This window comes from Poromitra crassiceps, assembly GCF_964638095.1.
Source record: "Poromitra crassiceps genome assembly, chromosome: 4".
Classification (NCBI taxonomy): domain Eukaryota; kingdom Metazoa; phylum Chordata; class Actinopteri; order Beryciformes; family Melamphaidae; genus Poromitra; species Poromitra crassiceps.
Window position 1 is genome coordinate 3,525,650 of NC_139626.1, and position 27,086 is coordinate 3,552,735.

The window sequence follows — 27,086 nt, forward strand, 5'->3', positions numbered from 1 at the left end:
GGACATGCGGACGGGCACGCATTCCTTCAGCGTTCACATCGTCCCAGGTGGGAATCGAACCCACGACCTTCGAGCTGTGAGGCGATAGTGCTTACCACTGCACCACCGTACCTCCCGTAAAGACCTCAATCTTAATCGATCTCTTCTAGTGCTCATGACAACCAAGATCACTGGGGGGAGCTAGAGAGCTAATTCAGCTGGAAAGCTTATTTACCAAGATGGAAATGGAAGGTTATCTATCCTGCTCCGATTAATTGGAATTGCAGAGTCACTCAAAAGCTGTATTGCTCTCAAAAATCCAGATTTCAGTTCTACTGGGCTATTTTTTATATAATGTTTTTTAAATGTGAAACAAATGTTCAAAGGTTCCTTCATGAAGCCTAGATCAAGCTTCGGTTAAAGTTATACACACACGTAGGGATGCAGCGGTTTCCGGTTTGAAGGTATACCACGGTTTGAAAAAGTCACGGTATCAAAGGCTGCCCATCGGCATATATTACTGACCAACTGATTAATGATACAAAAGTGGGTTGAAAATCGACGAAGCCTCCCTTTAAGTTCACGCCCCTCTACAAAGCAAACACCCCTCCCCAGAGTCACGCCCCTCTACAAAGCAAACACCCCTCCCCCCGAGTCACGCCCCTCTACAAAGCAAACACCCCTCCCCAGAGTCACGCCCCTCTACAAAGCAAACACCCCTCCCCAGAGTCACGCCCCTCTACAAAGCAAACACCCCTCCCCAGAGTCACGCCCCTCTACAAAGCAAACACCCCTCCCCCCGAGTCACGCCCCTCTACAAAGCAAACACCCCTCCCCTGAGGCCAATCTGCACCAAGGGGAACGCCGAGCTCAAGAGAACTCAGCGCAGAGAAATGTGATCAAAGAATCCAGTTCATAACTAATTGATTGTCCTCTTGGTTTCTTCCTCCTACAGTCCAAATGCAGTTCTTCGGCTAAGATTTAACCACTTTGCCACAGAATGTAGTTGGGATCATATGTACGTCTACGATGGAGACTCTGTATATGCCCCTCTGGTCGCCGTTTTCAGGTGAGTAACTCAAATGGAGAGAGTGAACTATTTGTGTTGGCTCGATCCTAAATCTAGGCAGATGAATAAGGTCTTACATCATCGGTGTCCACGTCTTACTGTGGTGACACAGATCTTACTGTCTTAGTTTATTACACTGACTGATCATCAAAAAAGTAAACACCATTTCATTATTTAGATCAAGATTCTTCTCAAAGGCCAGTTTTCAGATCAGTGATGTCGTTAAAGACCCCCGAATTCTTACATTAAAGTCAGAATGCTGACTTTTTGAATTCTGACTTCTTTCTAGGAATTTTGACATTAATCTCAGAATTCTGACTTTAATCTCAGAATTCTGACTTCAACTCAGAGAAAAAAAAACATGTGGCCCTAATCCTCTTCCGTAGTTTGTGTATTTTTTATTTTATTATTATTTTTTGCTTGAAATTCCATGCGACCCCAAACGAACCCCGAGGTTGGAAACCACTGTGCTCGGCCAATATACAAAAAAAGCCATGTCTAACAGCAAAAATCAACCAAAGCACACACACACACACACACACACACACACACACACACACACACACACACACACACACACACACACACACACACACACACACACACACACACACACACACACACAGATGGTATAACTCTATTGGAGAAAAATGGATTTCATGTCGAATCTAAGTTCATATTGTTCTCTAAAAGTTATGGGTGCTTTGCAGCTTGGTAGTGGCTGATTGTCTTGGATTGATCAGCCTTAGTTGGTATGGTTTGTGAAAAAGTGATACAGAGACATGGCACATTTCCTCTTCTCTGTCCAGCGGTCTCATAGTGCCAGAGGTCAGGGGAAACCAGACGGTTCCTGAGGTTGAGACGACCTCAGGCTATGCACTACTACATTTTTTCAGCGATGCTGCCTACAACCTGACAGGATTTGATATTTTTTACTCGTAAGTATCTATACGATTACTCAAGCTGACAACAAAACGTATTAGTAACCTTGTGGTGTGTGTGTGTGTGTAATGTTCTAGCAGTACCCCAAAGGTGTTCTCACTCATTTTTAAATGTATAGATCAGATTTTCAATGAATAATTATAAGGTTAAGAGAATTGGTTGTCAGCTAAATTGGCTCTTCTAGCACTGTAATAACATGTGTGGCACATGGTAACATCTGTTGCTTCCTACATCTCATTAAGAATAACACCAGTGCTTTTTGGATGGACCACTCACAGTTTATGATCGGTATGATGGGCTTGTTAAACAACTGAACTATGTCCCCTTTAGGTGCGCACAAAAGCAATCGCTGTTAACGGCCGGTTTGCGTTATTTGCTTTTGTAATCGTCCATTATTTGTTCTGTGAGAATCTATTAATCATATTTTTTTTTCTTTTTCTTTTACACTTTGTTTATTGGATTTCCACATACTCGGCTTATACAATAATTGCACTTGTTAATGATCCCTTAGTGATATAGGATGTGAACAATATGACAAGACAGCATAATCATATACAAATACACAGACACAAACCCCCCCCCAAAAGAAAAAAATGTTTGATACATTCATTTTCAGGTCAACTAAATCAGGCAATAACATGCCCTTCCACATATCCATACCAGGCCTTTTACATCACCAGAATGTTTTATGTCCTCACCTCAGTCCAACAGCTTCCAACCAACAATAGATAGAGTCATACATCGAAATACATCGCTCTGGAACTGCAGGGAAATGTAGTCTTTTAACATAGGAAAAGAAGGGGCCCACATTGTATAAAATGTGTCTGCAGATCCATTAAGTGTGTGTCTAATGTTTTCCAACTTTATGCAATTTAAAATGGTTTTAATCCAAAATAATCCTTTTTATTGACCTAATGCTAAATGTTGCCCATCAATCTCCCCCAGTCCTGAAGTTAAAAAGCCTCAGGGGAAATTATTGCAATTAAGTCACTGTTGTTTTCTTTTCTCATTTAGCAGTATCATTACATCGTCTTTAACAGTGCACCCGACAGCATGTTCCAATAGAATCTGAGTATAACCATGAAGAATAGGTAACAGATGTACTGCCGATTGCCGTTAATGAGCTCTGAAAACATTCCTAATGAACATCAACAATAGTGCTCAGGTGGAGAGTGGGTGGGGCTTTATAGGTGGAGGGTGGGCGGGGTATGCATTATTGGAGTGAGTGAAACTGCGCTGAGAATTGTTGAAAAAAATATTGAATTCATGCATTGAATTATGCAGGGCTCAGGTCTTAAGAGAGGTGCCCCTGAGGACCTGATCATGCCCGAAGGAATAGAGCAGGGATACTCAACTTGCTTTGCCCGGGGGCCACTTTCGTGAAATGATAGAAGGCCAGGGGCCAGTTAATAAACAAACAATATACATTTTTCTGTAGCGGATTGTAGGTTTTTGGGGTGTCAGCTGGAGTTTAGTCTGGCAATGTTGTGCACACCGGATAGTTAGTTAGGTTAAGTTAGTTAGGTTAAGTACATACATAAGTGCCTGGGTAGCAAGCAGACGGCGGTATTTGACAATTTAGCAGCTAAATCATAGATTATTGAAAGATATTCCATATTCCAGACTAAAGATATTCCATATTCCAGACTGAAATGCTATAACAGAAGGGGAGTATTGGCCAGAATGACATGAACATTTGGATACTTATTCAGCTGGTATCTTGCATGTTGCGTTCAGGGGCACTGTAAAAAAAAATTGTTTTGTTTTTTGTTTTGCAATTCCATCGCGGGCCACACAGGGGGTGCCCGCGGGCTGCATGTGGAGAGAGACGTACATTTTTTGATCGCGTTTGAATTGTGCCATGCGGTACACATATGATGTTTGTCGATATAAAAGATAACTTTGCAAGTCATGAAAGTCATAGTTGACCCTCCCCCCCCAAATCAGGTCCGTCAAAGCTCCATCCATCTATTGTTCTGTCTTTTGGTAAAATGCTTGTGCTGCCCTATCTGTAAAGGGGAGACTCGTGGCTATCCATACAACCCATTTTCATTCAGATATCTTGAGGTCAGAGGTCAAGGGACCCCTTTGAATAATAATTTGTCCCTAGCCAAAATGTAGCCTATAACTTTGGATCATTATTTAGCCCCCTTGCGACAAGCTAGCATGACATGGTTGGTACCAGTGGATGCCTTATAGGGCTGTGCCGATTCACTTATCTCCCGATTCGATACTATCACGATACTTGGGTGCCGATTCGATATATATTGCGATTCTTAAGTATTGCGATTCTACGATTATTGCGATTCGATATTACGATTTATTGCGATTTTTGTTTCTTTTTTCTTTTCTTTTTTCAGTTTTTTTTTTTTTACACTAGATTAGAACATGGGAAAAGTTGAATCATACACTTCTAGAGACTGTATATTATAGCATGAGTAGGGCTGGGCGATATAGTTAAAAAGCATATTGATATAACATCTTTCATATCAGTCTATATCGATAATTATTGATAATTTTAATTAATAAACAAAAAACATGAGAAGAAAAAGGTTGCATTTAGCCACTTTATTTTGAACCACCTTATTTTCAAGGCACACAGGTAGGTCTAATTTGTCACACACACACATACATGCTCTGAGTGCAACTGCAAGCAGTAATTTACAGACATGGTGACGTTTTACTTTGATGACAGCCTAACGTTGCCAGCCTTCTAAAAGAACGTTTGGTAACGTGTATTTCAGGGTTGTAGTGTTAACGTTAGGTGAATCAGAGGTGTGGAAAAGCCTGGGTTTTGCTGCTACAAATATGCCATAGGCTGTAGGGCTGGAGGGCGACTGCGCTGGGGACCGCGCGCCGGTGATTGGACGAGAAAAAGCCTTGCCTCGCTGAAAATGCGGTACATTTCTCCATATCAGTTTTATATACGCATCAAGACTCTCCGCCCAAGCAGAAGACATAAAGTCATAAGCTGTGTGCTCAATAGATGACACAATTAGTTATTCTTCCTGTCCCAAAGTACAAGTAAATCCTTTCCAACAGTTCTTTGTCTCTGCTGACAGAAGCGAATTGAGCTGCGGATGCCATTCCGTAAAGTAACGTTGCAGACGTCCGTATTTGTGAAATTGGTGTCTTAACATTAACGTTAATTTCCCGGGCGCTTATTAATAGATAGGATACATGTTGACACGTTACGTTAACACGAATTGAAACTCAACCACATCGAATTATTTGTAACGCCGGGTGAGATCAAACGAGTGGCGTCAGCGGAGGACCAAAATGCGAGACTCCATCATTAGCCAGGAATGGGTCTCGCGCTACTTTTTCTTGCTAAAATAAAGCTGATAATGTACAATTTGATTCAAGGGGGGGGAAACCCTTTCAGAGTACAACACAAACTGTCTATTTTCCTGCAACTCGACAGTGCTGCAGCCAGGAAATGTCGGGACTCTCGGCTCTGGATCAAGGGATATGATTTGCTGTGTGTGAGTGGGGGCGGGTCATGGGGCGGGTGCACTCGGAGTTTGTCTGTTAAATGATTGGCTATATTCCGTGTCACTTGTACTAACAAGGTACATGATTGGCTGTATGAGCCACGGAGCAGAGGGAAGCGCTCTATATGTGATTGATGAAAGTGGGAGCATTTCATACATAAACAGAAAAAATGCGATTATCGATTCTGGAATAAAAGATCGATTCAAAAAATCGTGACATTAAAAATCGCGATACTTAGGTGAATCGATTTTTTCTCCCACCCCTAATGCCTTAGGTCATCTACACTCCATTTACACCTGGTTTTTAAATGCGATCTGCATCCGGATAACTTATCTGGATAATGGTCGCATTTAAAAACCAGGTGTAAGTGTGGTGAGAGAGATCTGAACACAATGTGAGCCAGACTACCTCCAGATGTGGTCAGGCCGATCTGATCACATCCTGATCATGATGCATTTACACCTTGCATTAGCATGCATTTTTCCTTATCCAGATAACATCCAGATAACTTATCCGGATACAGGCCACATTTAAAAACCAGGTCAGGTGTAAATGGGTCCTAGTTTCATGTGATACCAGATACTTCACTCTGGCTTTAAAACTGAGCCTGCTACAGCCATTTGATTGAAATCGGGCGATTAACGTACCTATGATGAATGAATATATCTCTCTGTTCAGGATCAACTCTTGCCCCAATAACTGCTCTGGCCACGGGAAGTGCACCACCGGGAACTCCATCGCTAGCCGTGTGTACTGCGAGTGTGACAAGTACTGGAAGGGTGAGGCCTGTGACATCCCCTACTGCAGGAACAACTGTGGCAGCCCCGACCACGGCTACTGTGACCTCACCGGGGAGAAGCTGTGTGTCTGCAACGACAGCTGGCAAGGTAGGATGGAGCTCCGTCTCTACCCAGCAGAGGGCTGGCTGGCTTTATCCTCAAGTATGTGTTGTCAGACTCCGCTGAGCTCAGACCAGGAGAAATACAGATACTCTGGAAGAAATACTTGTTAGAAATGTGGGTCCAATATTAATACATTTCTGCATTTTTTTTTTTTTTTTTTAATCTACAGTTGGCATTGAAAGTGTTAAAGGAGTTAGTTGCAAGTTAGTCTGTAGTCTGTAATATACTACATATTACTAGTTACTTTCATTTGAAAGTAATCAGTTATTTTACAATATTACTTTCTGTGTAGAGTAACTCGTTACTTATTATTGCACTACTTTTGCATTACTTTCACCAAAATAACAGCAGCAGCAGAATGACATCACCACCCCGGAACCATCCCAAAAATAATTTAAAATGTCTTGAAGTCAGTGTAAAGTGTCCAAAATTCTAAATGTGATCCTTTTCCTTTGTGATTCTCATCTATAGTGTTTTTTGGGTTTTTTTGCATAAAAACACACAATTTTATAAGGAAATTATTGTATCTATTAACTCATTGAGTGCCAGCCACTTTTGGAGAACGGACGCTCCCAGTGCCAGAGTTTTCAGAGCGTTTTCAGTGATTTCTCGAGGCCCACAGAATATTGTGTGATATTACTATGTAAACACCGAACACGCACAAAGAACGAGCTGGCTCTATTGTATCATCAGCAAAAAAAAGTTTATTGATACCATTTTCCGTTCTTTAGTTATGAGCCGGAGAAGATAGGTTGTTTTGAGCAAATACAGGCGTTTCAAATTATTAGCTGAGATATTCCGCCTTTTGTGAAATGAAGCATTTCAAGCACATTCACTGAGTCTGAAGATAATATTTTCTGATGTAGTGACGTGGTGTAGTTGTGTGATGCCCTGCGTGCCCCACCCCCCTCTCCCCCCCTCCCCCCCTCAGCTGCAAACTCCTCCCCACACTAACACACAGCCAACACGCACCCACTCTATTTTCGGAGTGCTCCGTTTTTGTTCCCAGCGCGACACACGGAAATGCCAAACCGGACTGCAGGGAAAGGTTTGGCCCTTCGGCGTCGGGTGCTGCCTTTCTGGCGGCTAATCGTGTGGATAAACTATGCAGACAGACAGAGGCAGAGGGGGGGCTCAGTTGTGGGAGCGGATTGACTGCTGTTCGCAGCCGTCAGCTGCAGACAGAGCAATCTATATGGCTCTGGCTGCAGCATGCATCGGTTTCTCTTTGATCACGGCTTTTTCCAGCTGTTTTCCGGACCTTTCTCTAATCTGGAGAGCACTGTCGCCACCTAATGAGTCTGTAAAATAGGTTATACACCTTCAATAGCTCCCATATTTGTACAGGAGATGCCTGAGGCTTTGATCCACGTCCCACTGTCAAAAAATGCATTTGACGTCGATCGACGTCCTTGGCACTCTACGTCACTATTTACTTTGACGTCGAGCGACGTCCTTGGCACTCAATCAGTTAAAATATATGCTTTGATTTTTTTTTTTACTCAATTTGTAACTTGTGTTACTTGACAAAGTAACTGGCATAATATTACTGAAATCCTATTAGTAATAAGTTACATTACTGAGTTACTGCTAAAAGTAATATAATGTAATATGTTACTTTTGTAATGAGTTATCCCCAACACTGTTAGTCTTTAAAATATATCTTTGATACTACGGCTGGAATGTGATTCAGGAGTGATTGGCTTGATATAGCACTGCACCACCATCTGGCTGAATTGTGATTAATGAATAATTCCTATCATGCAAATCCCAAACTAGATTGCAAAATGCTGCAGCGTCTCCGGGCTGTGTGTTTTGGGAAGATGGTTTAGTAAGGTAAATGGTAAATGGACTGCATTTATACAGCGCTTTTATCCAAAGCGCTTTACAATGTGCCTACATTCACCCATTCACACACCCAAGGCGGCCAGCTGCCACGCAGGGTGCTGCTGGCACAGCCATCGGGAGCAATTTGGGGTTCAGTGTCTTGCCCAAGGACACTTCGACATGCGGACTGGAGGAGCCGGGGATCGAACCACCAACCTTCTGGTTAGTGGATGATGCGCTCTACCTCCTGACTCACAGCCGCCCCCAAGGTGTCTGTGACAGACCCTCCAGCTGGAGGACACCATGTTTGTGTGTGTTGAGACTTGGCACAATGATTAGCAGAGCCACACTCTCTTTCAGCACAAACACTTGAACACATTCACACCTCCCGACCTGTCATGGTCACTTGAGTGCTTTCTCTGTGTTTTGCTTTCAAAAGCAGTGTGTTTGCTTTCACTGAGTAGTATTATGTGAAAATACAAGTCAGATATTAAAAACCATAGTTGACGGCGCCTGGGTAGTGTGCAGCAGTAGATTCCCTGCCTACCAACACGACGGTCGCAGGTTCGTGCCCCGTGTTACCTCCGACTTGGTCGGGCGTCCATACAGGCACGATGGGCCGTGTCTGCCCTGTTTACACGGCGACGCTCCCTGCATAAAACGACAAACTTTTTGAGCGTTAGTGCCTTCCTTATACACGGTGACGGCGTGAAAACGCCAAAATGTGAAAACAGGTCCCAGAGTGGAATTCTTGATAACGCTGCCCCTTACTGTCGCTGTGTAAAGTGGAGAAACTCTATTCAGCTGATGACACAGCCCCCCTTCACCATGTTAGATAATGGTAGGCAATAGGAACATTGAACTAGCCCCATACAGCCTCATGGCACAGGCACAATGAGTCGCATTGACATTCAACAAACGTGATAACAATTTGCTAAAAACACAATCTGCGTTAAGTCCCCCCTACTAACGTCGCACATAGCCTATTAATCACTGTCTCCCGCATTGATTAAAATGGACTTTTAGCTGTCTGTGTTCTATATGTCTTCTGTGTATTTCGGATCACACACAAAAAACGTTGCGACATGCATCAATAAGACTATTAGTTTATTTAATTACCATTATTGTGAAGGTTTTAACCAGAAGTTTCAATGTTATTCTGGCTCACTTGACGCTTTTGCAGCTTCAGTCAGCCTGACAGTCTGCACGCAAATCGCTATCACACAGCTGTGTGTAAATGCGAAATAAAAGGTGAGGACTAGGGATGTCCGATATTATCGGCCTACCGATATTATCGGCCGATATTAGCATAAAAAAATCGATATCGGAAAATATCGGTATCGGTTTTCATGCCGATATATATATTTAAATTAGGGATGCACCGATCGATCGGCACGTGACCGGAAATGGCCGATTTTCACGTGATCGGCCTCGATCGGTGATCTGCGCCGGTCACTCTAAATAGCCGATTCTGTGAGCCGATTTTCACATGACGTGCGCGCACCCCAAAGCACCGAGACAGGCACCCAGCCACCACACCACACACGCCAGCATACCTTCCTCGTTGTGGATTTTTTTCACCGTCAGTGAAGTAGACAAAGCTCGCAGTTTGTCACACATGCAAGTCGAAAATAAGCCGTGGAGACAGAGATGCGGCCGAGTCCCGCTCGGCTGGAGTCCAGTCTGAGCGGCTCGCTTCACCTCACTGGCCCCTCTCTCTCTGCTCTCTCTCCCCGGGAAGCGGCCCTCCAGCAACCCGCCACCGCGCACAGCCGGCTTGGCGAGGTGAACGTGAGCATTGTGTCCAGTATAACCATTCCCCGACCTGCCTTTTCCATTAAACATCAGCGCTGCTGCCTCAGCCTGTCACTCATGTTGCAACGTGGTGGATACAGGAGAGACTATTTGTTTCGTATTGCAAATAGAACGACATGAGAACGACGGACATAATAATAAAAATGCAAGTGTGCAACGTTTTCTGTGCGTGATGATATTTTTTCGGATGGCAGATAAAAATACGCATACCAAACTTCGGACTGTGTGTAAACTCCGCCTGATATTCAGACTGAAGATCGTTACTGTAACTCATAAACTCATTTCCCCTCTACTCAAGAGGACTGGTCTGGAGCCAGTCTATAAACTCCTTGTCCATGGATCATTTTGATGTTCTGTTGCACCTGTTTTCTTTTGGAAAAGTAAATGCATGATAGCTGTGGGATATAGGCTATTGGATTTAATTTAATTTTTGTATTCATTGTATTTGCACAAAAAAGCTCTGTCCAGTAGCCTAACCTGGAACACTTTTATTTTGAGATGTGTTTGAGTGAGATGGTCCTACTTCATGCAAATGATAAGAATTGTTTATTTGTTTATTTGGATCCCCATTAGATGTAAGAATTGTTCTATGAATCTTAATTTTCAAACAAAGTTACAAAAGCGTTTGTGTAAGCTGTCAATTGTTGTTTTTAGAAAAAAAAATCGGAATCGGCAAAAATCGGTATCGGCAAGTCAGACTATTCAAAAATCGGAAATCGAATCGGCCAAGAAAATGGCAATCGGTGCATCCCTAATTTAAATACAGGGGGAGTCTCACTGAGAGCAATGCTCTCTTTTTCAGGAGTGCCCTGTTCACATTCACACACACATTCATACCTGGAAGCTGCCCAGTACAACCACAGTCTGATCTGCTGGCCACTGAGCAGCTCCACTGGAGCGGTTGGGGTTAAGGGCCTTGCTCAAGGGCACCTCAGTGGTGGTAATGAGGGAGGGGCAGGCACTGCCTTTTCACTTTCCCCACCCAGATTTATCCTGCCGGTCCCGGGGATTGAACCGACAACCTTCTGGTCACATGCTCGCTTCTCTAACACTTACAACTTTAACACAACATGCATATTATATATTAAACTCTTCAGCTACATTAAGCTACATTATGTAACTTGTTACGTGAAATTTTGGTGGAAAAAAAGCCCGCTTATATCCGTATCGGTTGATATCGGTTGATATCGGTATCGGAAATGAAGAGTTGGACATTATCGGATATCGGATATCGGTAAAAAAGCCAATATCGAACATCCCTAGTGAGGACGCAACGCTAGTTTGCCGTTTTATGCAGAGACGGTTGTGGTCTAAACATGGCCTAAGGGTATGTCTCCTGGTCACCTCCTGGGGAAGGGGGTTGGGGGGCTGGTCACCTCCTGGGGAAGGGGGTTGGGGGGCTGGTCACCTCCTGGGGAAGGAGGTTGGGGGGCTGGTCACCTCCTGGGGAAGGGGGTTGGGGGGCTGGTCACCTCCTGGGGAAGGGGGTTGGGGGGCTGGTCACCTCCTGGGGAAGGGGGTTGGGGGGCTGGTCACCTCCTGGGGAAGGGGGTTGGGGGGCTGGTCACCTCCTGGGGAAGGGGGTTGGGGGGCTGGTCACCTCCTGGGGAAGGGGGTTGGGGGGCTGGTCACCTCCTGGGGAAGGGGGTTGGGGGGCTGGTCACCTCCTGGGGAAGGGGGTTGGGGGGCTGGTCACCTCCTGGGGAAGCGGGTTGGGGGGCTGGTCGGTGGGGAATAGCGTGATCCTCCCACACGCTATGTCCTGCCAGTGAAACTCCTTGCTGTCAGGTGAAAAGAAGCAGCTGGCGACTGCACATGTATCGGAGGAAGCATGTGCTAGTCTACAACTCTCCCTAGATCGGCAGAGGGACAGCTTGACAGGGAGAATTGGCCAAGTACAATTGGGAAGAAAACAGGTAAAAAGAAAACATAGTTGAAGACTTCCATCCCAAAATAATAGATCGACTATTTGAAAGTTAGTCCTACTTCTCATGCCACAAAGAGGTTTATACTCGTGAAGATGTTGAGGAATGAACTTGAGGTAACATTGTATTTTTTTCCCCTTTTTCCGTCTGTTGTGTCTCTATGCAGGGCCAGACTGCTCTCTGACTGTACCTTCCACTGAGTCGTTCTGGGTCCTTCCCAGCGTCAAGCCCTTTGGGACGTCACTCGCTCGAGCTTCTCATAAAGCCGTGGTGCAGGAGAAGGTCATGTGGGTGGTGGGCGGATACACCTTCAACTACAGCTCCTTCCAGATGATCCTCAAGTAAGCCCACAACACCTCCTATAATCTCAGGTGTAACAGTCACAGCGTATAGGGCTATCATATCATATCACAATAGTTATTATTCAGTGAATAATAATAATGAATGTCCTCTTGGAAGAAAATGGTGTATATATATATATATATATATATATATATATATATATATATATAGATATAGATATAGATATATATATAGATATAGATATATATATTATAATATATATATTAGGGATATATATATATATATATATATATATATATGCTTGTTTTGTTTAGTTTTGTAGTTTGATTTCTTATTTATAGACCTGACACTCACATAAAATAATGACATACCATAGTAATTCTCATACATGCTATAATAATTATTTTCGACAAATGAATGGCAAATTATACGCTTAATTGCAAAGCAGGCAAATTATATATATTTTGAGAATACCTCCATTGTACATTGGAGTGATTTCCATTCAGCTTGGACCTTGAACAAGAAAAGAAAAACACAGTTCCGACAGAGGACAGAGTGTTTGCCCTTTGGCCAAGAATAACACACCTAGCTTTTCCATTTCCATGCAGCAGCGTGTGTTGATGTTTTACACCTTTTCAAAGGGCTGCTCTCTGTCATGTCCGTCGCCTTATAGTGAATTGTGAAGCTATCAAAGCAAGACTTATTAAAGGAGGCTGTGCAGAAAAGCTGCTGGCTTCTTGGCTTAACAACATCAACCCAGATGATCTCTGCGTGCGCGTGTGTGCGCGTGCGCGTGCGTGTGTGTGTGTGTGCGTGTGCGTGTGTGTGCGCCTGCGTGCTTATTACAGTATGCTTAGATGACTCAGTGGATGAAGTGCACAATGCCTTCTGCTTCAAGTTCAGCCACTCGTCTACAGAGTCAATTCCAGGCTCAATGTGCCAATTATCACTCTTAACCCATTGATACCTGATGCAGCATTTGTGTGTGTATCCCTTTAAGACCGCGAACCGCGTTAACGCGGTTCGCGGTCTTAAAGGGATACGCACACAAATGAGGGATATACACGCAAATGCTGCATCAGGTATCAATGGGTTAATTGCTCGCTCCAGCTCTCTCCATCTGCCCCGCCTCTAATTATTTAGGCAACTTATTCTGATAAATATCTACTCATCTGTGATGAATTGACTGTGGGGCCTGTTTGATAGCAACACCAATGTGAGATCCAAGCAGTGTTGCATCATCGGAGTCACCACAGACACCAAGTTCATCAATGCTGCAATACTCAAAATGCAAAGGGTTCCATCATAAGACTAGGGGTGGGAATCGCTGAGTAGCTCACGATACGATATCGTCACGATACTTGGCCCTCGATAACGATATATCACGATACTGCGATACTGCGATATATTGGAAGACGATACATCACGATACCTGTGTAACAAGTGAAAAAAATACCTCTGAAGGCAAAAAATCATGTATTATGCATTTATTAGCAGAATTGACATGAACTCTCTGAGTTCACTCACTCACTCATACCATTTTCGATACCACGGAGGAAAAGTTACACATTAAGTCTTTTTATTATTACTATTAAAACAAGAAAACCTATATAACCTACCTACCTACCTATATAATTTCTAAAAGTAGATATTAATGATCAAACATTTCCATTCATGTAGCCTACAGTAGTTATGTTTTTGTTTCAACTACAAACATAAATAAAGTCAACTTGAAACTATGTTTCAACTACCACACACAGCATAATATTTTAGCCTGTTTATTAAAAAAAAAAAAAAAAAAAAAAAAAAAAAAAAATTAATAAACATATCGATACTTGGCGCCAGTGTATCGATAACGTATCGCGGGTGGAAATATCGCGATAACGTGGGTATCGATATTTTGTCCCACCCCTACATAAGACATAGGCTCAGTCACCATAGACTACCGCAGGGATGAGCTATTGTTGTAGGCTTACCCAGAAGTTCCCCGCACTTCCTGGTTCTTATGTGTAAAAGTCAATGGGATTTCTGTATGGGAATTTCGGGTAAAATGAATGAAATAAGGTTTGTGGTTTAACAAAAGTTTATGAAACAGCAAACTTTGTGTTCAGCAGGATAATCTTCTTATTACATCAACTGATCACGGGGAAATAATCTCCTAATCTGAATTCAGACAGTGGCCGCCCTGTGCAGGAAATGAAACCTATGCAGTGTTTTTAGTATGCAGGTAATAGATGCTCTTTTGTATTCGGTATGTATTATCATGGCATTGTATTCGCTCAACAGCTACAACCTGGAGAGTGGTATCTGGAACACGGTTCCCATCAACAGTGGCCCTCTGCCAAGATATGGCCACTCGCTGGCTGCATACCAGGTAAGCAGACACTGGGACGCAGCCCCGCCCGCTCGAGGTACATCGAGAAGCTAGGAAACCACAACCACATTTTAGCTTTTAATAGCAGAATCGTGTCATAGATGATCAAGCACAGAGCTGAGGGGAAACGTTTTCATTTTTCTCATCACCACGTCCTCCACAATGTAAGAAGAAAGTCACTTTTAATATTGAGTTCATAATAATCTGTGGTTTTCCCATTTTAAGAAGATGGTGAAGCTTGTTGGCTATTTAAGTGGCAACTCGAAGGCTGTGCTTGCCCTGATGAATTCACAATACTGTTTAGTTTTTGACAAGTGACACTTGACACTAGTGTACACAAGGCAAATTGTTACACCTTATGAGTAGAAGTAGATATCATAAGCTTTCATATAATTCAGATTCCGATGATTTGGATGTGCAATCCTCTCACAGTTCCCTACTTTTGTTTTGGAGCTTTCTTCATTTGAAGGCTCCAGTCTGTATCACTATATTTTGATGTACAGTATTATAGCCTTAATTTGTATGCATGGTGTCGACGACCACACCGAGCACGAGAACAGATGAGGAGCTGAGCCTTACTTTGTAGCTGTTTTATTAGCCTGTACATCAGATCTGTTTTATTAGCCTGTACATCAGATCTTACTTTGTAGCTGTTTTATTAGCCTGTACATCAGATCTGTTTTATTAGCCTGTACATCAGATCTGTTTTATTAGCCTGTACATCAGATCTGTTTTATTAGCCTGTACATCAGATCTCTTGCTGGCTCGTGCATGCTGGCTTGTAGTGGGTTGATTCCAAAACATACTGAGGTGAATAGAGCAAATCAGCGGGATGTTTACATTTACTTCCGGTTACCCCTGGGGTCCACACATCATAATGGCGGTGAACGGCACAAACTGACGTGTTGAAGACAACAACAGACAAAGAAGAGAAAAATGGTTCGTTCATGTTGTGTTGTTGTTTAATATCATTCATAACAACACTTTCACTAACGTTAGTGGAGACCAGACTAGCTAATTTACCTGTTAGACCAGACCAGGGTAGACTTGAAGCTAAATTAAATTAACGTGGCGTCAGTAGCTCTGTCTGTAACGTTAACGGGTCTGCAAAAAAACAGCGAGTTTGACAGTTGTAAATGACGTTATTAGCTGGCTAACACTACATAAAACAAACACAGAAGAAAGGCTAGATACGTCGGACAAGCATGTTTACCAACCGTTTAACCATTTAAATTGAAAGTAGTCGGCCGAAAACAACGAGAGGGTTTGACAGCATTTATTTGACAACACGCAAATTTAAACCTGCCGCCTTCCCCAAGTGGTACCCGGAAGTAATGTTGTTTACATGGTGACGTTACGGTGATTTGGTCTATACTCCCTCCCCCCTCTCCCCCAACCCCCCCCCCACCCCCCCCCTCCCCCCCTCCCTCTCCCCCCTCCCTCCCCAGGATGATCTCTACATGTTTGGGGGCAAGCTGGAGGGAGGCACGGGGAACGTGACAGATGAGCTGTGGGTGTTCAGTGTGCCCGGCCGCACGTGGCAGAGGAGAAGCCCTGTGATCGGGCCCCCGGCCCAGGCCCAGATCTACGCCGTGGAGGGCCACTCAGCCCACTGCGCCCTGCTGGACAGCGGCGAGCCCATCATGGTGGTCATCTTCGGCTACTCCCCCATCTACAGCTATGTCAGCAATGTGCAGGAGTACAACCTGAGTGAGTCACAGCTGTTGGAGCGCTGATACATCAATACACCCTCCCTCCTCCCACCCTCCCTCGCTCTGGGGGAAAAATGGCGGCGATTGAGCCAGACAGACAGTCTGAATGAAATTTAATGTAACGTTCCCAATTCTATGTATTAAATTCTAAAAAATTAACGGCAACATTTGGGAAGGCTAAGCCACACAACTAGTTCGTTGTAATCTAACATCATGCTTCAAAAGACGGAGAACTGGCTGTGTTACGACGATGACGGTAAGGACTCCAAAAGGTCTCCGCTGATAAGACAGGGAGATCTCTGTTACAGGCAGGCGCTACGCCTCCTCCTGACCAGGCGTAAGAGTTACGCCTGGTCGTAGTGAAAAGAAGGCTTAAGCCGTCTTGGTGCAACCGGCGTAGCTGTTAGGTCGTAAAGTTACGACCAACTTAGCTTAAGACCAGTGTAAGACCAGTTGGTGCAACTGGCCCCTGGTGTATACATTCATATTCAAAAAGTTGCAACTTCTATGTTTCAGAAAACTTTATTTACATGCACAATGTTGTTCACAAATGTCCTCAATGGAGAATGACAATTAAACGAACGGAATGGACACCGTTATGAGCAGGCCTGTAACATGTTCAGTTTAAAGTGGTCTTAAACAATATAGTGTTGCTTGTAACATGTATGCTTGCCTATTAATAAGGTAAAAAAAAAACAGTAGCCTACAAATGGTGAATATTTTTTTTTTAATAGAAATAATTTGTAAGCCCAGCACAGGCAAGGACACTTGCGCGACTATTATTGAAAATCATACCGCGTTGGGATTTCTGAATACCCCGGTGTACTGTAATTATTAATACCTTAATACTGCCCAAGCCTAGTAGCCTCACATTTAGACTGCTTTACAAATCTTGCCTACTGCAGCGCTAAATAGCCTTACTCAAACCAGTTCATTTAAGTATATCTGCAGTGCGGTTCAAATTGTTTCTATAACATGATTGTATTATTTGTGTCGATAAAACATTGAAAGCATTTGAAAGATACTTGATTTGATTTGATTTGATATGTTTATTTGCAAAGGGACAGTGCAAGTTAATGAACAAGACTCCAATGCATTACAGCAATGTATTACAAAACAGCTTGTAAACAAGCCAGATTATAGCCAAGGCTAGTTTCCATCTGTTGTCCCTTAGATTAGAAGATGTTACCTGCAATCATAAAACATATAAAGACATATAAACATTTGATTAAAACAACTATGACAGTAGTGCTAATAGCAAATTAATATAGTACGAGCAGTAGCAATAGAGACAGTCCGCATGTCTGGGAACGCCCATACAGGCTCTAGGAACGCCCACAATAGACGCTGGGTTAGCTGGCTCAACCTTGCTGGGGGCGGGGTCAGGGTGGGGTAAATTCCCCCGTTCTATCCATTCAGCAAAGTTAGAATCTAGCTGCTAGCCCAGCCCAGGCAGACACGATCGGGGATTTAACCACCGCAGTAAACGCACATCTGAGCAGACGTCTTGTGTTCTGCTCTAGAACCCCCAAACCTGTAGTTTAGAGCCGCAGCACCGTCTTTTGGTGAGTCAGCCCATGAGATATATGGGCGGTTTTACCCCACTCGCGCGCCAGCCGTTTAACATTTTGTGGGCGTTCCCACACATGTGGACTGTCTATAGCAAAAGAATAAGCATAATGGGGGGAAAATACATGCATGTACAAATCACAATAACGCTTTAATACATAATATAAAATACATAGTATTACAGTAATTATTTCACTGCTGTCCATAAAACATCAAAGCATAAGACATAGCACATACTGCTCAACTATGAATGTGTGCAGGTTTGGTTTGTCACCAGCCATTCCTTTAGTTGTGTTTGAAAGGTGCTAAGCGTGGGGCATGCTCTGATTTCATGTGGCAAACGGTTCCAAAAGTTGCCATTCTTAATTGATGGAACAGTCGGACCAAAGACTTGTTTATGCTGTGTAAAAGGCTGTGCGTTGTTCTCCCCGGCCAGGGTCCAACACGTGGCTGGTGCCGGAGACCAGAGGAGCGGTTCCTCAGGGCGGGTACGGCCACAGCAGCACTTTGGACAGAGCCAGCAGCAGTGTGTACGTCCACGGCGGCTACAAGGCCCTGCCGGCCAACAAATACGGCCTCGTCGACGACCTCTACCGCTACGAGGTCAACACGCGGACGTGGTGAGAAAACACACAGACACATTTGCACGTACTGCTTCTATTCAGGGCCGGGCGAGACGGGCCCCAAAATCACATCGGGCTGTTTTGAGGCTGAATGGCGACGCACGATATGTGTATATCTATATATGTGTGCTATATCTTTGTATTTTTTTACGAAGTGGGCTAAATGTTCAGTTGTAAGTCAAAGCCACATGTGAGATGTCACAAGCACTTTTATTAAAGCAAGACTGTGATCAAAATCAAATGCAGGGACAGGGTTTCCTAGCCTGGGTAAACCCAGCCCCCAGTGATCTAGCCTGGGTAAACCCAGCCCCCAGTGACCTGCTCTCAGACCTGTTCTCAGTCACTAGTGACTGAGAACTGAGAGAGCAGGTCACGTGGGGGCTGGGTTTACCTAGGCTAAGGGTTTCCTTCCCGTTGAAATCGAAACCTCTTTTCAAGGGAGCCCTGGGAAAATACTGGAAAAATCGTCTTTCATTTGAAATACACAAAATACAAAACAAATGCTGTTTTTGGAAATTGTTATTATAATAACTAGAAAACAACATGGAAGATAATGCTTCTCTTGCAATAGAATGTGTCACACTGTCACAAACTAAATGTTTGTTGCATGGTGAAAGAAAAATAAAGTATACAATCTATTTCTTAAATAACTCATGCTCAATGGTCCCTAAACTTATGTAATCTTATGTACCCCTTGAGCTGTTTTGCCATGCCAGTAGTAGTCTACCCCCTCACTCATGCGTGTTGATTCTGCTAAATTTGTTCTATTATTATTCAGGAGCAAAAAGATTTTTTTTTTTTTTTTTTTTTTTTTAACGATATCATTTTTTTCTGACAATACGCATATCGTGACGTTTCGATATCGCGATATATCGTGCGACGAAATATCGTGACACCCCTAGTAACGTGGGTATAACGATTAAGTCTGTAAAGGCAAGTAACAGCTAGAACAGTCTGGTACGTTCAGAAAATTCACTTTACTGCAAGTGCAGCCTTTAAAACCAGGAAAAGAAGACAACACTTATGCCATACCCAGATATCACGATATATCCAAAATGGAAGACAATATCTAAGTCTCATATCACGGTATGGATAGGTTGCCCAGCCCTACTTCCTGTTTCATTATGTGCATAAATACACTTGAGATGCTGCTGTTTGCTTTGACACACTTTGTATCACACAGGTTCATCTTGAGAGAGAGCGGCTTCCCTCGATACCTGCACTCGGCCGCGCTCCTCAGCGGCACACTGCTCATCTTTGGCGGCAACACGCACAACGACACGTCGCTTAGCAACGGGGCCAAGTGCTTCTCCGCCGACTTCCTGGCCTACGACATCGGTAGGGCCCGCCTCCCATTGTGGTTATGACATCGGTAGGACCCCCTCCCATTGTGGTTATGACATCGGTAGGGCCCGCTCACATTGTGGTCGCCATACGATGACTGGCGATCTCTGCAGTGTTGCCGTTACCAAGTTTGTGTCTGCTTGTGTCACTCTCATCATCCCATTTCAAACGTTTACGCTCGACTGATAACACGATATTACTTCCACTAGTCAAGATCTAAATGAGGCTGAAGTATGTGCCACGGGGGGAAGTGGGAAAGAGCTGTTTTAATTGGCGGTAGTTAGTTGTTACTCCCTCCTAGTTTACTTTGTAAACCAGTGATATTCCTTCAAGATTTGTTATAGGCCTATATGTTGAATATTTTAAATAGTTTCTGAGTTCACTGGAGCAGGGCTTTAAAGGACTAACATGAAGACTTAAGGTCCTTACACATCAAGAGCGATGCGAATATACGGCACGAAATTGCGATGTGAGTTTTGACCCACCTGTCAATCACAGCCACAGATGTGTACAGGTCGGAAGCGAATTTCTGAAAAATCGACCGTGGTTCGAAAAAATAAACACCGCAATAACGCTCGGCGAAACTTCGCCGTTGGTATGCACGGTTGCATTGACTGATATAGGTTCGGAAATATTATAGACGTGCAAATTAATCGCACGAAAAAAAACGCTCCCGATGTGTAAGGACCTTAAGACAGAGGTTCTCAAATGTTTTTCAGCCAAGGACCCCTTACAAGATAGAAAATATACCGTGGCCCCCCTCATTCTGATTTGTGATTTTGGGCTAAGCTTAATTGTTTCCACAGTAACATGCTTGACATTTAAATTGATAGGTTTGTTAGATTAGAATGTAATCCATGAACCATTTTAGATTGAAAGCATAAAATATTTTTGTTGAACTATGACGCTTTTGCAAAAAAAAAGTTTTTATTTTTATTTTCCTGAAAACTTTTCGCGGACCCCCTGGCAAAGTGCCACGGACCCCTGGGGGTCCCCGGACCTCCATTTGAGAACCACTGCCTTAAGAGTCTCGGGCAAGAATGAAATGAACATTTCAGAAAGCTATCATCAAATGCTTTGCTTTTCCTCCCTATTATGTTTTGATCTGATCCACGTCCTCTGAATGAGTCACTTTATTATCAACGGATCCAACGGCTGTACAAGAATATGAATATGACATGAATATGACATGAATATGAATATGACATGAATATGAATATGACATGGTGAAAAGATCACACTTGTTCTATGTTGTACAAGCACGTACATGACCGCACACAGAACAAGGGTGGCATTGCTAGACGTACATTCGCACAGTGTCGCCTCTAAATACGCTCTCCTCTCTTACCCAGCCTGTGATGAGTGGAAGCTGCTGCCCAAGCCGGACCTGCACAGAGACGTCAACCGCTTCGGTCACTCTGCTGTGGTCAGCAACGGGTGAGTCTGGCCTATAGAATCTGTGCTAAGACATGTGTTGGTCAGCAACGGGTGAGTCTGGCCTATAGAATCTGTGCTAAGGCCATGTGTTGGTCAGCAACGGGTGAGTCTGGCCTATAGAATCTGTGCTAAGGCCATGTGTTGGTCAGCAACGGGTGAGTCTGGCCTATAGAATCTGTGCTAAGGCCATGTGTTGGTCAGCAACGGGTGAGTCTGGCCTATAGAATCTGTGCTAAGGCCATGTGTTGGTCAGCAACAGGTGAGTCTGGCCTATAGAATCTGTGCTAAGGCCATGTGTTGGTCAGCAACGGATGAGTCTGGCCTATAGAATCTGTGCTAAGGCCATGTGTTGGTCAGCAACGGGTGAGTCTGGCCTATAGAATCTGTGCTAAGGCCATGTGTTGGTCAGCAACAGGTGAGTCTGGCCTATAGAATCTTGGTCAGCAGTGATTCAGCGTCGCAGCCTGGATCTATGGCCATGTTTCAGTGTTTTTATAGACATTTCTCCCAGTGGAGATGACAGCGTTTGCTGTTTGGTCCTGGATGAGGGATAGCCCCTCTATTGTTGGTTAACTTCTAAATAGATTTTTTTTTTTTTTTTTTTTTTTTTTTAACCTTTATTTATACAGGGGGAGTCTCACTGAGAGCAATGCTCTCTTTTTCAGGAGTGCCCTGTTCACATTCACACACACATTCATACCTGGAAGCTGACCAGTATAACCACAGTCTGATCTGCTGGCCACTGATCAGCTCCACTGTTGCTGTTGGGGTTAAGGGCCTTGCTCAAGTGGGCAAGTGCTGCCTTTTCACTTTCCCCACCCAGATTTATCCTGCCGGTCCCGGGGATTGAACCGACGACCTTCCGGTCACAAGCTCGCTTCTCTAACCATTGGGCCACCACTGCCCAATTGTGCTTAAATACTATATGCAAATGTTTTAAGAATGTGCCTAAGTGACAGATAATAAGCTTTTTATCATTCCTAGCCACAGATGAGGTTGTTCTACTCTGCTAATCATAAACCGCAATGGAACCTTTTCACTGCGAGTTACTTCTTCACCATTTTACAATTTTTCACATTTCTTTGCACTGGTGCATCCTTCATTTGGAGCGCTTAATCAGCAGGGCTCTGGTTGGCTGAGCGCCTATTTGAAATTCCAGCTGGTGATGGCATCATTTGAATAACTTGGAATTGAAAAATACACATCATCATTATCTAAGCAATTAGAATGTAATTACCATAATGTTTCCTCTCTCTCAGGTCTATGTATCTGTTTGGGGGCTTCTCCAGCGTGCTGCTCAACGATGTGCTTGTCTACCGGCCCCCCAGCTGCCAGGCCTTCCTGTCAGAGGAGGGCTGTGTGAAGGCCGGGCAGGCCCAGGGGGTCTGCTGCATCTGGAGCCACGGACACTGTCTCCCCTGGGAGCCACACATGGCCAATGGCAGCCTCACTCCTGCCCCCTTCTGTCCCGCTAAAGCTGGTGAGAGAGAGAGAGGGGGGAGAGGGAGAGAGAAGGGGGGGGAGATAGAGCGTGTGAGAGAGAGAGAGGAGAGAGGAGAGAGGGGGGGGGAGAGATAGAGCGTGTGAGAGAGAGAGGGGGGGGAGGGGAGAGAGAGGGGGAGAGAGATAAAGCATGTGAGAGAGAGAGAGGGGGGAGAGAGAGAGGGGGGAGAGAGATAGTGTGTGAGAGAAAGAGAGGGGGGAGAGAGATAGAGAGGGGGCAGAGGGGGAAGAGAGAGAGGGGGAGAGAGAGAGAGAGCCAGGACTCATGTATTTTTGGAAAATCACAAATCTGTTCATTTCTCCCCAAGGAGTTTTTCTGTACTAAAATGGCAACGAAGCTGGTATTGGAAGTAAGCTTTGGTTTTGATTTCTGATTTGCATTTGCAGCTCCAACTCCTCCATAAGATGAGTGGCGGTCCACATTTTATGCAGAATAATTACATTATTTTTAACATAAAATATAGAATTGAGTCTCTCATCTATTCAAAATGACAGTCAGTCTAATTTGATCATTAACTAATGCACAATCTGTGGACACTAAACTAACTAATGCCTGCAACATTTCCTTTACCCAAGTCTGGGGGGCGCCATACAGGAAGAAGGAGCCTTGTCTGTCTGCTCTATATTTTAAGTTACATTGCAAACAGAGTTACAAAGAAATGAGTTGCTATCCGACATGACAGGAATCTTTGTCTAAACGCCTAGAAATAATGTTAAGGTATGTTTTAAAGGAACAGCTCACCCTAAAATCCAAAATACATATTTCCTCTCACCTGCGGTGCTATTTATCCATCTATATCGTTTTGTGTTAGTTGCCTGAGGTTTGGAGATATCGGCCGCAGAGTTTCTGCCTTCTCTCCAATACAATGGAACTGGATGGCACTCGGCTTGTGGTGCTCAAAGTGCCAAAGAAATACATTTGATAAACTCAACAGCAATGTCTCCTTCCAGAAATCATGACCCCGTTACTCAAGATAATCCACAGACCTTGTTGTGAGCAGTTTCATGCAGGAACTATTTTCTTTTTACTGAACTACACCCGCTAGCTGCTAGCTAGTTCCTACATAAGACTGCAAAAGAAAATAGTTCCTCCATGAAGCTGCTCACAACAAAGTCTCTGCATTATCTTGAGTAACCGGGTCATGATTTCTGGAAAGAGATGATGTTGCTGTTGAGTTTTTCAAATGTATTTTGTTGGCGCTTCGAGCACCACAAGCCGAGTGCCATCCAGTTCCATTGTATTCAAGAGAAGGCAGACATCTCTACACGCAATATCTCCAAAACTCAGGCAACTATCCCAAAACGATATAGATGGATAAATAGCACTACAGGTGAGAAATATGTATTTTGGATTTTAGGGTGAGCATACTGTTAAAGTAGATTCAAGATTCAAGATTTTTATTGTCACTCCGTAGTACAAGTATCACGTGTGAAATTCTTATGCTGTGGATTCCGTTTACAACATATAACAGAGCATATGAGTGCAGGAAAACAACAAGAGACACAACAAGCACTAAGGCAGTAGAGTGATAAGACAAGTCAGAGACAGTGGCATATTCACTGCACATAGGTGCACATGGCATGTGCATACTTTAGACATACTTAAACATAGTCGACGTTCTGTTTGCACAGGTGCAAATAGCATATACTTAATTAAACATACAATTAAACATTAGACATACGTAATGGTAGCAGCTACAGTACGGTACAGTACAGCTACTACACTATTTGTGTATGTTAAGGAGTCTCGTGGCCTGTGAGAAGAAACTGTCCCTCAAGTGATTTGTGCGTGCTTTTGGGACCCTGTATCTCCTCCCTGAGGGTAACAGGGAGAACAGGCTGTTGTGGGGATGGTTTGTGTCTTTGATGATCTTCAGGGACCTCCTGAGGCACCGCTGATTATACAGTTCTGGCAGCTCACATCCTGTTACGTGCTGTATGTATGATTTGCAAGAATGAATGAACACTTTCACTCATTTGCTCCCTGTCTGTCATGTCTCGGTTAGTCACGGTGGACGAGCGGTGCTTCCGTTTCTCAGACTGTGCCAGCTGTACGGCCAACACCAACGGGTGCCAGTGGTGTGACGACAAGAAGTGCATTTCTGCCTCCAGCAACTGCACCTCTGTGAGTGGTCCAGCAGAGGGCACCAGAGCACCTCTGGTCTCTGTTCAGTGCCTCCCAACACACACTGACACACACACACACACACACACACACACACTGTAAGTGGCCAGAAGAACCACTACGTAGCGACATGTAATGGGATCCTTTCCACGATTCAGTTAGACAGGTTTGTTCTGCGTTCTCCCTGTTCTGTCTTTGATCTTGTCGTTTTTTCCTTCTCTTGCGTTCCCTCCTCTCCTCCTGCAGAACGTGCAGAACTTCACTAAGTGTCCGGTGCGGAGTGAGCAGGTGTGCAGCAAGCTGGCTAACTGCAAGAGCTGCTCACTCAATCTCAACTGTCAGTGGGACCAAAACCAGTCGGAGTGCCACGCCTTGCCCGGTAAGTGAGACACGCGTGAAGAAGAAACACACACATACTGTCTGCACGGACTCGACACAAATAGGTCAGTTTAAAAAAAATGGTACCGTCAAAACGCCTGGTTCGATCACTGTGTATCCCCAGGGGTGGACTCGACACAAATATGTCAGTTTAAAAAAAATGGTACCGTCAAAACGCCTGGTTCGATCACTGTGTATCCCCAGGGGTGGACTCGACACAAATATGTCAGTTTTAAAAAAATGGTACCGTCAAAACGCCTGGTTCGATCACTGTGTATCCCCAGGGGTGGACTCGACACAAATATGTCAGTTTAAAAAAAATGGTACCGTCAAAACGCCTGGTTCGATCACTGTGTATCCCCAGGGGTGGACTCGACACAAATATGTCAGTTTAAAAAAAATGGTACCGTCAAAACGCCTGGTTCGATCACTGTGTATCCCCAGGGGTGGACTCGACACAAATATGTCAGTTTAAAAAAAATGGTACCGTCAAAACGCCTGGTTCGATCACTGTGTATCCCCAGGGGTGGACTCGACACAAATATGTCAGTTTAAAAAAAATGGTACCGTCAAAACGCCTGGTTCGATCACTGTGTATCCCCAGGGGTGGACTCGACACAAATATGTCAGTTTAAAAAAAAATGGTACCGTCAAACGCCTGGTTCGATCACTGTGTATCCCCAGGGGTGGACTCGACACAAATATGTCAGTTTAAAAAAAATTGTACCGTCAAAACGCCTGGTTCGATCACTGTGTATCCCCAGGGGTGGACTCGACACAAATATGTCAAGTTTAAAAAAAAATGGTACCCGTCAAAACGCCTGGTTCGATCACTGTGTATCCCCAGGGGTGGACTCAACACAAATATGTCAGTTTAAAAAAAATCGTACCGTCAAAACGCCTGGTTCGATCACTGTGTATCCCCAGGGGTGAACTCGACACAAATATGTCAGTTTAAAAAAAATGGTACCGTCAAAACGCCTGGTTCGATCACTGTGTATCCCCAGGGGTGGACTTGACACAAATATGTCAGTTTAAAAAAAATGGTACCGTCAAAACGCGTCTGTGTGCCGCCCCCCCCCCCGCCCCCCAGGCCACTGATCCAGTAGATTCTGTTCTGGAACAAAACAAAACAAAACACAGCATCTGGTATTTGCAGAGATGTACTTTCCAGATCTGATCCTGATGCTGTTTTATCAGGCTTGGCAGTGCACTTCGTTTACCTCTCACTACCACCCCCGCTGATGGACGACTCCTTGAAAACTGTCACACTGAGAACATGTTTCAGATGCTGTTAGTGACAAATGATGCTCTGAGAACGCATCATTTGGCCCCCGTATTTCTTTATGGGGTCAGAGGTGAGCCGTGAAAAGCTTTGTGGGCCCGGAGTTGGAAAAGGTTGGGAACCGCTGCATCTTCCCTGCAGTCATTCCTTCATGTCTGCGTTCCCTACTGTACTCAGTGTTTCCCACAGGATTTTGAGAATTTGTGGTGGGGGACCGCAGACCCCCTAGGGGTGTGCGGGGGCATGCCCCCCCGTGAGATTTTTTTAAACATTTTAAAGTAAAATGCATGAATTTGGTGTACTTTGAGAAAGCTTAAGAGCAAAATTAAAAAGCTAGATCTATGAAGAACATGTCATCATTACTGTGCTGTGGGTTTACAATGACAAACTAAATTTCTCCCTATAGGTCAGGGATACTCAACTTGCTTTGCCACTTTCGTGAAATGATAGAAGGCGAGGGGCCAGTTAATAAACAAACA

General features: G+C 44.1%; 1 protein-coding gene across 3 annotated transcripts in view; it reads left to right on the forward strand.

The window, feature by feature from the left end:
• Positions 1-27,086, forward strand: part of atrnl1b (attractin-like 1b) — a 152,721-nt gene that overhangs the window by 14,465 nt on the left and 111,170 nt on the right. For all 3 annotated transcript variants that reach the window (XM_083634577.1, XM_083634579.1, XM_083634578.1), the window contains exons 3-14: positions 935-1,048; positions 1,858-1,986; positions 6,164-6,372; positions 12,121-12,295; positions 14,544-14,631; positions 16,080-16,341; positions 18,349-18,532; positions 19,719-19,873; positions 21,232-21,316; positions 22,576-22,796; positions 24,826-24,944; positions 25,191-25,323. In XM_083634577.1, the coding sequence (XP_083490703.1) occupies positions 935-1,048; positions 1,858-1,986; positions 6,164-6,372; positions 12,121-12,295; positions 14,544-14,631; positions 16,080-16,341; positions 18,349-18,532; positions 19,719-19,873; positions 21,232-21,316; positions 22,576-22,796; positions 24,826-24,944; positions 25,191-25,323 (1,874 nt within the window). The remainder of the gene's footprint in view (positions 1-934; positions 1,049-1,857; positions 1,987-6,163; positions 6,373-12,120; positions 12,296-14,543; positions 14,632-16,079; positions 16,342-18,348; positions 18,533-19,718; positions 19,874-21,231; positions 21,317-22,575; positions 22,797-24,825; positions 24,945-25,190; positions 25,324-27,086) is intronic.